The sequence below is a fragment of the Abramis brama genome (genome assembly GCF_963993115.1).
Source record: "Abramis brama genome assembly, chromosome: 2".
Classification (NCBI taxonomy): Eukaryota; Metazoa; Chordata; class Actinopteri; order Cypriniformes; family Leuciscidae; genus Abramis; species Abramis brama.
Window position 1 is genome coordinate 3,814,098 of NC_139964.1, and position 14,097 is coordinate 3,828,194.

General features: G+C 37.1%; 1 protein-coding gene across 1 annotated transcript; it reads left to right on the top strand.

Moving 5' to 3' along the window:
• The first annotated feature begins 845 nt into the window (after positions 1-845).
• Positions 846-7,528, top strand: LOC311077472 (uncharacterized protein). The gene is made up of 4 exons (XM_084106001.1): positions 846-1,028; positions 1,589-1,756; positions 1,962-2,292; positions 5,583-7,528. The coding sequence occupies exons 2-4, from the start codon at positions 1,589-1,591 to the stop codon at positions 6,671-6,673; spliced, it is 1,590 nt and encodes a 529-aa protein (XP_083962127.1). The 5' UTR covers positions 846-1,028; the 3' UTR covers positions 6,674-7,528.
• Positions 7,529-14,097: the final 6,569 nt, after the last annotated feature.

Below are 14,097 nucleotides of genomic sequence, written 5' to 3' on the forward strand. Positions count from 1 at the left end.
AAATGAATGTTTTGTACACACACAAATACAGTGTTGTGAAATTTCAGCCTGTGTACACATCAAACATCAGATCTACTGTACATCAAACCATTGAGGATGTTCACCTGTAGATTTTCCTTTGAACACGTCATGCATTTTGAAAGAAAAGCACAACATGTTTGTTAATGTATGTTAAGATTAATTTCCCCAAAGACACAAAAGCCGGCTGATGAAAAACACAGACTTTGTTTAAGAACATGTAGAACGCTGTCATGTTAACTTGTTGTAAAATGTTGTAACTAAAATATTTTGTTTATAAACTACAGAGTATAAGCTAGTGAAGCCTAATATAATATCAGAATTCATGCATATTGATGATAAATCTAAATTGTTTACAGCATTTTTTAACACGGAAAAAGAACATTGTTGCATAGTGTGATTTTTGGCAAATAATGAAGTAATTAAAAAACTTAATTACAAAAAAGTAATTTTCTGTAATGTGCATATTTTTATCAGCAAAAGGCCTTTGTGATCACAAAATGGGTAAATAATGACAGCGCTCACTTTGCATTAAGTGAAAATAGCAACAGATTCTATCTAAACTATGTAAAATTAGCAGTAGCTATTTTCTTTGCAATAAGTAAGTAGTAGTTAGATGTGAATAGAGGCAGATGCACCTCAGTATTGTAAAACAGTATGCAATAATAATATATTGAGTGTAAATTATTATATTTATTAATATTTATTAAATGAATGCCACCTTATTGGGACAATAAAGATACATTACATTAATCATTCAGTCCTGAAAAACAAGTGACTATCGAGCTGTACAGTCGCTCCAGTCCAGCGGGAGGCGGAAATGCGTCATCATGTGTCCTGTGTGAAACCACGAACGAGTGTAGTTCAGCCCGTGTGTGTTTATGGTGTTTTACATCAATGATGTGATTTTACATTATTGTGTGCTTGATGAGGTTTAGTACCGGACAGTTTAAACGATTTACACTTCAAGGAGAAACGAGCAGAAATCTGAGAAAGATCAGCAGCTGAAGGTATGTCTTAAATGGAGGTGATATTATTATTTATTGTAGTGTTCCTGTTCGAAAGCAAAAGTCTTGTTTATATACCGGTATATATATTTTTGCTGTCTTGGGCACTTTTGTTCGTCTCTAAATTTACCTTTTTGAAACTAGATTTAAACGTTTTTGTTTTGTAAAGGTGGCATTAAAGTTGTCTGGAACAATCAAACACCATACAAAGCAATAAATGAAGGTAAAACTCTTATGACCACTTTAAACAACATTATTGTGGTCATATGACAGCAATGAACTTTACCAGTTTACACTAAATTAAAGAAAGTTTGTTGTCAACAACAGCTATACTGACATTATTATAAATGTTTGACCATTCACTTTAAGTATTTATTGTGTGAAAATGATAAAGAAAAACTGTCTTTGAGATGAAATGAGGTATGTAATATTTGAAGAAAATAGAGTAAAAGTATGGTAAAACCATTGTTTCAATAGTTTAAGAAATACCTAATCAAATGCAAATACTGTGTTGAGTTTATTATAAATGTGTTTTGTAGTAATGATGTTGTGTTTGTCTTCAGATGTTGACCATGAGAGCGCAGATGGATGTGATCTGCTGTAAATCAGTAGGAACGGATCTGTCCATGCTGGATATTGAGGATTTCATCACTGAAATCTGTCAGCTGAAGAAAGAGGTGGCGTCACTGGAGGCAAAGCTGAGAGAACGAGGAGACAAACCCAACAGAGAGGTTTGAGCAGCTCATCATTTCATCCTTCAGCTCAATCAAACCAAAGCTTTGTTAGCTTCTCACTTCTTATGCACATCTCAAGTTAAGTTAACAGCAAAATATGCAAACAAATCACCAGTATACCCACTAGAGATAACTGCTGAGTAATGAGGCTAATATCAACAGGTTGTTGTTTATTTGTGTTGATCTATGATGTGTTTGTCAGGATCTGGAGAAGGTTTCCGTGTGTGTGAGTGATGGGACAGAAGCTCAGGATTCAGTCTGGAGATCCAGAGACACACAGGACTCAGAGCTCAGCCTCACTTTACTGTGTTATACTGACGCTCAGGATCATGGATCCGCTGATCAAACCTCTGACTGTAACGCTGGAGAACAGCAGATGAAGATGTGCTCCGTCAAACTGGAGGACTGCAGGAACCTGATAGAGAGACGAGGAGAAGAAACCACAGCAGAGGAACAACAACAGAGCCATGAGGAGGAGGAGGAGGAGGATGAAGATCAGAATGATGAGGATGATGATGAGTTTATACCTGCAGGTGTGTTTCTTTCATGATCTTTTTCATGACACTTGAATGTGATTCATTGGTCATTAAGCAGAGACTCTGCATGATCAGGTTCATATTGGATTTTGGTCTCTGATGCTCCTGATCAGGTTTGACAGCAGATCTTCTCAGATAATAGGGAACATAATGGCAGACGATAGTAAAACTGAACGATTTGAGTGAGAGAAAAAAAATCTAATTACAATGATAATAATAAAATCCCAATGTTCTGTTTAACATGATAAATACAGTTTTCTCTCCTCTTGCCACTTCTGGATGGTACACCGGAGACCTGCATAGCATTCCTAGATTTATTTATTTATTTATTTTGCTTGCTCTGCTCTGATTGATCAGTTTGAACCAATATCCCTCTCTGAGCTTGTGGATATTGTCCAAAATATTAAAGGACCGTTCACACCAAGCACGATAACTATAACTATATTTGCGTCCACACCAACGAGCGATAGCGGTCTGTTTATTCTAAGCTCGCGCTGCAGTTTCAGTTGATCACACTATCCTTTTTAAATGTCTGAGGGATGAAGTCGGCCTTAAGGCCACTGCCTTAGATTGGCACACATCATCCCTCTCAGATAGGACTGTAAAGGTGATGATTGGATGTGACGGTATGGGATTTTTTCTTACCGTGTTGAAGAAACAACAAATTTCGCGGTTTGGCGGTTAACCGACAACCCCCCCCCACACACACCCCACACACATACACACAAAAAAAATCACCCGCGGCCGCGTCACACACTGCAGACGCGATCAAGAACGCATGTAGCTTCTAAATGACAATGGAAATGAATAATCATAAAGCAGTATTCTTTATTAACAAATAAACAAATTAACATTTATATTAAATTGTAAATATTAATAATTAACTATTAATTAGGTAGGCTTAAGGCCGGCGACACACTGGCTGCGTGGTGTGAGTGTGGCATTTCTGTTGCGTGTCAGCTGCGTGGCTTTTTCTGTCTTTGCACACCAGAAACAGCGCTGCTGCTGCTAGGTGACATATAAGCCTCATTGGTGGTATATTCGACATATGGGGAGAGAGTTGTGGAAGGCCTATACTTCATGTTAAACATAAATATATAGCAGCAAAGACAGCGTCGGCAGTGTTGACGGCAAAATAGGCTACAGAATAATTCGTTCTGTATTGACAGGTGCAATATTTGAAAATCGATAATATTTTTTTTAATTACATTTATATCTGCATTTATGTCAAAACCTAAACTTTCAAACATCAAAATGTAATTTATTAATATGTATTCATGTCAAAATGACATACAAACATCTTTTCCTATTCTATTTTGCCAGGAAACGCTTCCAACAGCTTGCGTGTCGCGTGAAAAATAGGCATCGGTTCTATTTCTAGCATGCACGCGTTTTCCGCGCGGCTCGTGCTGCAACTGAGACGCGCGTGTCACGCAGGCAGTGTGCAAACACTAACCTGTTAACATGGGAGCAGAAATAAAAACGGACACGCCACGCAGCCAGAGTGTCGCTGACCTAAGGTAGGTGTGCTGCACTTAAGTCCAGCAAACGCCACAGGATGGTTAATTTTTCTAAGATGTGGTCTTAAGTTAGTGGTATTTCCTCGCGAGAAGGATACTTTAGAGAGATCACACATAAGAGAGATCGCTACTTGCAATTAAAATCTAACTCCAACTGTTTACGTTATGCTTGTCTTTTATGCTTGTGTTTGTTTGTATTTAATTGAACATAATCTGTAAACATCACAAGTACTGAAACCTAGCAATTAATTAATAATAATCAGACACACACAAAAAATAAATCCCCCATATGTTTAACGGGCTGTCCCTCCCTTGCGCAGGAAGCTTTTTTTTTTCTCCAGAAGCCCTTGAACATGGGACTCGTCTTTGCAGCAACGACAGAACAGTTTACATGCTTTGCTTGAACTTTTGCCATTGCGTTAGAACTGGTTACACTGTTGTCGCTTCCGAAATGGCGGCACCGTGGGTGGAAACGTGCGGATTCGATATTATTATTACAAATATTATAATAAGATCCTCTTCCTACGTATTTTTTAACATGATTGCAGAGAGAGGCTTACCAAAACAAAGTTACTGGGTTGTCACTTTTCACGTTTTTTGGGTTGGTAGTAGGGCTGTACAATTAATTGAATTTCGATTTCGATTTCGATTTTGGCTCCCAACTCATTCAATCTACTTGCTAAAGTGAATCAATGTTTGTGGGGGAATTTCTCGCATTATAAGTGGTAGACCTGCAGGAAAAATTTAAATACTTATTGAAGTATTATCTGTTATATTATTAATTTTAGTAGTTCAAAAAGTACAATAAATGTTCAAATTTAGATTTTTTTTAAGAATTGTTGAAAGGTGTCTTTTTAATAAATGCAACACGTTCCCAAAGTCATGTGAAATAATCGTGTTGCATAATCGTGATTTCAATACTGACCAAAATTAGAGATGCACTGATTACAATTTTCTAGGCCGATTCCGATTTCCGATTTTTCATTGAGTTTGACCTGCCGATACTGATTTTAGCGGATTCCGATTTAATTTTTTTCTTACCACTATACAGCACACAAATATTTATTTTCTATCTTTTCTTTAACCCTTTCACACGTAAGTTTAAAATATTCTAACTGACACCCCCACAGTGAGTCTTTTCAAGGCGAACGTTCCCTTTAATGTTTCCATGGCGACGCGTCAAGCAGCCACAGTAATTCTGTATGACAGACGTGTCGCTTTTATTTCGCTTTTCCTTTTTTATTCAAAATATTCACAAACTTGCTTACCATGTCATCAACTAGCCTGTCTGATATTCCGATTCTCAAATACGTGTAAGTGAGTGTGTTTGGTCGTTTAAAAACCTTTATAAATAATCTTGATCTATAACATGAGATGGGCGCCGCAATGTTGTCCTGTCAGTCGGATTTACAGCACATGAATTCATCAGTTTCTCCCGAAATAAATGCAAGAAAGTGGCCGGTGAACTGTGAGAAGAATAGAGTAAACTTTATAGTTACTTCCACTATGTTTGTTTGATATGAATAACACACGTCGGCAAATTATATTTGAATAGATTGTTATTGCTGCTTCCACAGACATCAGTGTGTATTTTACAAACTCCAAATGTATTGTTTTACTCGTGCTTATGTGTATTTAAATATGTGAACTTTAAACTTTAAATTAAGTGGTCTACCATCTGTCTTAACTTCTTAGCTAGCAACATCTTCTTGGACTCTCAGATCCACTGATAAATTTCACTTACATATACCGTATTGTTCCTTTCAGGTGAGGACACTGGTTCATCTTCTGATGGAGAAACAGTCTCAACATCAAAAGAGCAGCTGAAGGTCAAGAGTTTCTCCTGCGTAACCTGTGGGAAAACATTGAGCTCACAGGGAAATTTAGCGAGACATGAGAGAACACACACAGCACAGAAAGACTTCACCTGCAGGAGATGCAACATCAGCTTTCCTACCTCAAAAGAGAAAAGACTTCATTCAAAACAGCACGTGATGAAAGAGTTTCACTGTGAACAGTGCGGGAAGGATTTTTTAAATTCTTCAGGTCTAACAAATCATGTAAAGACACACAGCAAAAAGCTTTTCCACTGCAGTGAGTGCAACAAGTATTTCAGCACCAAAGAACGTCTTGATGCTCATAAGCGAATCCACACTGGTGAAAAGACTTTCCAATGCAGCGAGTGCAACAAGTATTTCAGCACCAGAGCGAATCTTGATGCTCATAAGCGAATCCACACAGGTGAAAGGCCTTACAAGTGCCCTCACTGCGAGAAGAGTTACAACCATGGATCCCATCTGAAGAAGCATGTGCGCATTCACACCAACGAGAGGCCTTACCAGTGCAGCGAATGTGGGAAAACCTTCACAAACTCAAGTTATCTGCATACACACCAGAAAATACACTCTCAGGAGAAACCGTATCAGTGTTCACACTGCGATAAAAGTTTCCGTCAAAAATCTCAATTGACTTGCCATGAGAGGACTCACACCGGAGAGAAACCGTACCTGTGCTCCTACTGCGGGAAGAGCTTCATAACTCCGACTCATTTTAGAACTCATCAGAGAGTTCACACTGGAGAAAGACCGTATCCCTGTGGCGTTTGTGGGAAGAGTTTTAGTAGGTGTGATACCTTAATAAATCACCAGCGGATTCATACGGGAGAAAGATCGTTCAAGTGTTCTCAGTGTGACAAGACGTTTGCTCGGTTAGACGTCCTGAAGACTCATGAGCGAGTTCATACAGGAGAGAAGCCTTACCGCTGCTCCATCTGCGACGAGAGATTCGCTTATTTAGGTAGTTTTCAGACCCACCAGAAGAAACACGCTAAAGAACAAACTGCTCCTGAATCATTGTAAGGAGCTTTCCCACCGAATTAAGGTTTTCGTAGTTACTTTAAGTTGGTGGAAGTATTCACTTTTTGGCATGTTCGCACCGCAGGAACTAAAGCGAACACTGATGTCAATCATGATGACTTTAAACTAAACTCAATAATCATTTACTTCTAAACCTCTGTTAATTCTCAATAATATTTTGTATTTGTATAATTCTGCTATTGTAGACGTCTGACAGAAATAAAGTCAGTCTGGTTAGTAATAAGTGAAGCTGGTAATGCTGTTTGTGGAGTTGTTTAATCCTCCTCTGCTGAGATCTTCACAGATTTAATGTATTTTTATTTGCAGTTGATTTCGAGGCTGAGGCTGAAGTCAGTTGTAGTTCTTGGGTATGTAGTTTTCAGACAAACCAGAAGAAACATGCTAAAGAACAAACTGCTCCTGAATCATCATAGTGTCTTGGTCTGTCAAAAAGGCTTTATTTCTTCAGTTGCTTTCATCATTCATGCCATGTGGTATATGACAGTATCATTATAAAAATTATGATTTAAAGACATAATCTGACATGAACCATATATCATACAACAATTGAATTTGATTTCTGAGCAGCGTTCCTATAGTCTAGATATTAAGTCTAGCATCACTGGGTCATTTCACTGTTTGTACAGTATTACAGACCAGAGTATAAGTTGTGTTATTTGTGCCTGTCATTTTTCTCATATGCTTTGGAAATGTTTTAATTTTTGGAGTAAAAGTGTATGAACTAACTGGCTTAAAGTCTGATGTTACTTATGATTAGAAACAGATTTGAAGTAGAGCTACCATTTGAAGTTCATCCCAAAGGTGTTACTGGGTTGAGGTCAGGACTTCAATCAATGCAGGTCTTTATGGACCTTGCATTGATTGATACAACCGACACCACAAAGCATTGGTGGTGTTGGTTGTATCAATCAATTAATCAGTTAATTTTCACATATTTCCAGATGGTGCTTCAAGTGTTTATTGAGCAGAAGACGTCAGATCGGATGTCCCACACACCCTAAAAAGTGCACTAACACTCTACATCAAAACAGAAGGTCAGTGAGGAAGGGAACAATGAGGAAATCAAAGTCAATTTAAGCTAATGCAAGCTGCATTTTAAGTTCATTTACAGTAGAAAACTAGGAGTGCATGAAATCATTTGACAAGTGCAGGCTTTGCAGGTATTGATGTACCTGTATGTCCCACTGAAATAATTGGGTGTTTTTCTTTGAGTTTCCTGGGTTCACTACTAGTGTTTTCTCCCTTGGATGAATCTCTTCTGTTCGCATTATTCTCTTTTAAGTCCTTTTTTGGGTAAACAAGTGGCAAAATTCACCAGTAAAATTAAAGTCTGGCCACTTAAAGGCAGGGTCGGCAGTAAAAAAAAAAAAAAAAAAAAGTATATTTTTTAAACTTTATTTATATACCAATTAGTGCTGTCAAAGTTAGCGCGTTAATAACGCGTTAACGCAAAATCATATTAACGTAATCACTGGTATTTCTTTGTTCTTTCTACATGTGTCTAATAGACATGAACAAGTTCTTTGAAAAACATCTATGACCTTTGAAACATGTCTCGTCTTCATGCTCTATGTTGATTATGGTTTCAATAATAAGCATACATTTGCATAAAGCATCCATATTTATCCATGCCCATGTTGATTAGAGTATTACAAACTTGAAAAGTATTAATTTAAGGTACATTTAGAACAAATAAAAAATGTGCAATTAATAACGAGTTAACTCATGCCAATCATGCGATTAATTGCGATTAAAAAATTTAATCGATTGACAGCCCTAATACCAATACATAATTAAAATGTAAGTACTCTAAAAAAGAGAGTATAAAAATCGAGTGTCTGTAGTCCTCTCAGGACTGCAATAAACACAGCTACTTATTCCATTCACTCCCACCCCCTCCCTTCTGGGCTCCTTCCAAAGCCACGCCCCCAAAACACATGAACGAGCGGAGAGGAGCGCAGTGCATGTAGTGACATCATGTCAGAATCAGATGTAATAAAATACCTAACTTTATCATTATGAATATAAACAACTAACATGGCTGTTAGTACTCACTATCAAGCTAGAATATCGATACTGGTAAAGTTTAAAATATTGAGTTTAATTTGCTAACGAGCTAAAAACAGGTTGCATTGATACACGTTTTCCCATTACCATCAGTTACACTGTGATGACGGTGAATTTCGTGTAAGATTCATAACATATACGGTGTTTTGCATGCAAGAGCTTCCACGATGAAAGCACTGTTGTCTCTGATGAGGACTAACGTTACACTCCGGTGACAAGTAGCTTACCTTTCTACCTTACTAGTTCCTTTTCTTGCCTTGTTTGCCTTCGCTGACTGTATATGCAGGTACTGGGAATTTTGACTGCTCTTTCTCTGCCATAATTGTGATTCTGTGCCTCTCTCCGTGCCTCTCTCCGTGCCTCTAGTCAAACGGGTGCGCGCATGTGGGCAGCTCCTGTAGCGGCAGGGGTGGTAGCCATGGTAGCGAGGGAGAGTGACAGTCGCCCAGCCAATCATTTCATTCGTTCCGAATGGAAATAAGTAGCTGTGTTTATTGCAGCCCTGAGAGGACTACAGACACTTGATTTGTATACTCTCTTTTTCAGAGTACTTACATTTTAATTATGTATTGGTATATAAAGAAAGTTAAAACAAATTTGGAAAAAAATTTTTTAGAAAAAAACTGCCGACCCTGCCTTTAATGGTAAAATTATCAAAAAAGAAAAATCTGAAGTCTCTTTTACACCGAAACATACATCAGAGAGCCACGAAACATGAGCTCTAAAATACAGTATTTATTCTGTAAAAGCATACATATTCATTTATGCTTGAATAAAGTCTTTCAAAGTTGATTGGATTAAAACATTATTATAAGCCCTCCTACTTCCTTTTATCACGTATCATATTCATATTCATTCACATTGGTCTTTCTCAACATCCCATTATATGCTTCTCTTACGTATGTAAATATTTTTTAACTGGGAACATTTTATCTGACTCCCTAGACTCTTGCAGGCCTACTGACCTTGACTACAGAAAGGCTTTATTCAAGTTGTTTTTACACAGCATTTGCGGATTAAACTAGAAAAATAAAAGGATAAAAAGGACAATATATCTGAGTCTGAGACTTCTACCAAGAGTGTTATGTTTACATGATGTGATGTTAACATTCAATCACTTTCTCCTCCTCCCCTAATCCCTCTGTCAAAAGCATCACATCATATATTAAGTAGCAATAAAGATAAAGAGTCTGTTTTAATACATACATTAAAAATGTTGGTTTACACACATATATCTTTCATGATTAAAAGTTATGTAAGGAAATCTCTTTACCTCGTGTAAGATTAACGAAATTAATATATAAGCAGTGGCCTCGATCGAATACCAGGGTTCGTATGGTCATGAAAAAGCTGGAAAAGTCATTTGATTGCAATTTCTGGGCCTGAAAAAGTTTTGAAAAAGTCACGTATCCTGTATAAAGTCTGTATAATAGAAGTTTAATCAGGGCCTTAATTTCACCCTGGAATTGCATCTATTGCACATAGTTTTATGCAGGTTTTGCACTTAAAATGCTGGAAATTCCCACAAACGTTTATTCACTGTAGCATGTAGGTTAGATGAGTAAATTAATCCACATAGTCAGAATATCAGATCAAATTAGTTATTTGTACCAATCAGATTTTAAACCATTCGGTACTCGCATGCTCTGTGCACTCTTCACATTCAAAGCGCACACACGTAAAGTCGCCTCGCAAAAAGCTGCCCAGTACAACATTGAGTTCTTTTTTACAGCGTATTGCACTTAAACGCCAAATACACACAAATGTTGTCAAAATGCCTGTCTTGGTGAGGATCCTTATAAACAATGTTGGTTATGTCTTAAGTGGACATAAACAGTTGAGAAAGAAAACACATGTATCAATATACTGGATCTGTGCATTAGGTCTTAAAGTGACAGCAGCCTAATATTCCTGCTTTTGTCTGTCATTAATGTTAATCAAACAACAGAAGACAAAGAGAAAATCACTCACTGCTCTTGACTGAATAATTTATGTTATTTTACATTTTGATTACTAAATAAAATAAAATGTTCCTAAATGAAATTCAGGCCCTGGTTTAATAGATAATATTGGTTAAACTAATTACAATACTTAGATTTCAGTCACATGACGTATTGTTCTCTGCGTGGTTTAAACGTCTGGCACCGTCACAGCTTGCACTTATCAGAACAAATAGCAAGCAAACAAAGAGCATTAATAGTCATTAATTTTAGTTAAGAGATGCTATACATTTTTAACATGGGTTTTTATTATTTTACAATGCATACATAGACTTTCAAGGAGCATTAGGTCATGAATATATGCATAAAAAGTCATGGAAAAGGCATGTAATTTTATTGTAAAAATGTGTATCATGAAACCTAATAATATTTATCTAACAAAGGAGTCCACTGGTACTGTAATGATCAGGATTTATACTTCGGTCGCTACATTGATGATGCTTTATACAGTAGTTCCTGTTGTCAATTATTTAAAAATAACATAAAGCAATACAGTATTTAAAATTGTATAATATACCAACTTTCTCCAGTCTGTTCTTGTGACATGCACCACTGTAACACCAGGCCAAATACAATGCCAGTTACATTTGTATGTTGTCATGTCACATTAACAGCAGTTCAGTTCTGTGCTTTTCTGCTGTGCTTCATCCAGCTGCTTTTGAATGCAAGAAGTACCAGTGATCACACAGAGCCTCCAAAACCAGGAAGAAAATCATTAACCATCAGTTTGTGAATGTTGAGTTTTCACAATTTTTTATATGGTAAAAAAGAACGGTGATTGCAATGGTGACTCACGAAAAAAATTCAGCTGTTCTGAGGAGATAATATTCAAATTTCCCATTAGTCTTGATAAAAATCTACGATAAATGTTAATTATTTTTTTGTTTCTGTCTTTGTAGGCAAGGGAAATATGAAATTGTCCAGTGAGTCCAACCAAAATGCACATTCTGTGGTAAAGAATCGTATGAATTTCCCAGGAGTGTTTGAGTGCAGCAGCAGCAGATGATAGTCTGTTTTAAAGTATGGTGCAGAATCTTTTGCATAATCCCTTCTTCTTGGGTAAATTGTCTGAGTGGTGTTGTGAAGACATGTCATCATCTATTTGGATTATGGTGTCGATGTTCTGTGTTGCAGGAGGCTCATTGTGTGCTGGATCACTGGATGTTGGAGTGACCGCATTGAATTCTGGACTGACTTTGTTTGTAGTTTGAGGTCTGTAATTGACGACAGGTGTTGGTAAAGAAACTGCCTTCTTGTTGTCATTTAACTGGATTTTGATGTCATTGTTCTGTGCTGAAGGAGGCTGTTTGTGTGCTGGATCACTGGATGATGGAGGAATTGCAATGAATTCTGGACTAACTGTACTTGTAGTTTGAGGCCTGTAATCGACACCAGGTGTTGGTAAGAAAGGCTGTTTGTATGTGTAATAACCTGTTTTCTCGTCGTTATTTAACTGGGTTTTGGTGTAATTTATCTGTGCTGTGCAAGCTTTAATGTGTGCTGGATCACTGGATAATGGAGTTACCGCAGTGAAATCTGGACTAACTGTACTTGTAGTTTGAGGCCTGTAATCGACACCAGGTGTTGGTAAGACAGGCTGTATGTATGTGTAATAACCTGTTTTCTTGTCCTCATCTATCTGTGTTTTGGTGTAATTTCTCTGTGTTTCAGGAGGCTCACTGTCATCTGAATCACTGGATGATGGAGTGATTGCGGTGAAATTTGGTCTGACTGTGTTTGTAGTTTGAGGCCTGTAATTGAAGACAGGTGTTGGTAAGACAGGCTGTATATATGTGTAATAACCCATCTTCTCCAGTAATTCCTTTAAACGCATCCTCCTGATGATCATGAGAAGGCCTCTGGAGATCCGGTAAGTGGCGTTTGGATCGTAGTTTGAGCGGTCGTGGTGTTGAGTCACATAAACTCTATGAAACCACTCCTCATCGTAGAGACTGACAATGATGCGGTCTGTGTTGCTGTTGTGCTGGTCAGTAGAGTTGTCTTCTGAGACGTATTCAGGAAGTTCTTCAGCTCCTTCTGAATTTAGATTTCCAACCACATAGTAAGGGAAATCTATCTCTGGAAGAAGTTTATCCCCATATTCGTCATATCTGTTCTCAAAATAGTGAAAACCGAAATCACCATCGGCTGGGTCACATTCAGAGAGCATGACGTTGTCATTGCCAAAAGAAAAACAGTCATTGGCAAACCAGTAGAGGAGTTTGAGTCCGTGTCTGGGCCAGGGTTGGCCGAACCCAGAGTCTCTCAGGTGGGCTAATTCATTTAATGTTTCCATCATGGTCCTGTACCTTAGGAGGTAAGAGGAATATATAAGCATCTATTAAAATACAAGATAAGAGTTTCATAGAAACATTTTCTTTAAATGTGTGTGTGTGTGTGTGTGGTGTATATGCTGTGTATATGCTATAAAGCTATACTTGAATTGCAAACTTTTTGACCAGTATTTAAACAGTGAATTAAGGACAGCAATTTAACTATATTTCATTTGAATACAGATAAAAAATAATTTGCCTTTAGTCTCCATTTACAGCTTATTTATATTTCACTGCATTGCTAAGCATTTTGTTAGATCGGATGAATTTCCATGTCAGAAACATTAGATCTGAATCCTGTCAAAAAAAGATCTGTTTCATCTGGTGTCTGAAACCAGCAAAACCTTTACTTTTTAGTAAAAATATATATATATATATATTTTTTTTTTTTGTCGGCATGGTCTGAAGATGATCTGGTTTGATATTTGTGAACAGTCTAGAAGGAGTTAAAAAATGTTTTTTTTTTTAAAAAAAAAAGAAAATTACATCATAGGGTGAAATTGGATCCACTTGAGCCAAGGAAGCAGAGGGACATATTTTTTTTTTTTTAGCCCTTATGTTCTAAAATTATTTTCAGAAACATGAGTTAAACTTTGGTGACGCTAGACAGATTGAGTTAGAGACTCCAAAACTGCTGTGGTTAATGTTTAGACTATCCTCTATCTGTGTGCCAATTTTCACAATTTTTTAGCAGCTGCCTAAGACTTCAATATCATCCTGTGACATTAAAAACCTTGAAATGGAGACAGTTTATCTCTTACTCTTGAAGACAAACATCCCATGAAAGCACACAATCATAAGATTTAACAACAATTGAAAGGAAATAAGTTATCTAAAGTATAAAAAATGACAAACGAATAATATGTATGGTATAAATCAAATTACAACTACATAAATGATAATGATTATAAAATTAAATCATATATTAAAGAAAACACAACAGATGTATGGTTGCTATTGCAAAATAAATCCTGACGGAGATTCTGCCTCATGTCAGGCTGTTGAC

Bases quoted from the DNA above. Each gene is read 5' to 3' on its own strand.
- LOC311077472 (XM_084106001.1), top strand. From the start codon at position 1,589: ATGTTGACCATGAGAGCGCAGATGGATGTGATCTGCTGTAAATCAGTA. The intron at 1,757-1,961 runs GTTTGAGCAGCT...TGTGTTTGTCAG, and splicing joins GAGACAAACCCAACAGAGAG to GATCTGGAGAAGGTTTCCGT. The intron at 2,293-5,582 runs GTGTGTTTCTTT...TGTTCCTTTCAG, and splicing joins TGATGAGTTTATACCTGCAG to GTGAGGACACTGGTTCATCT.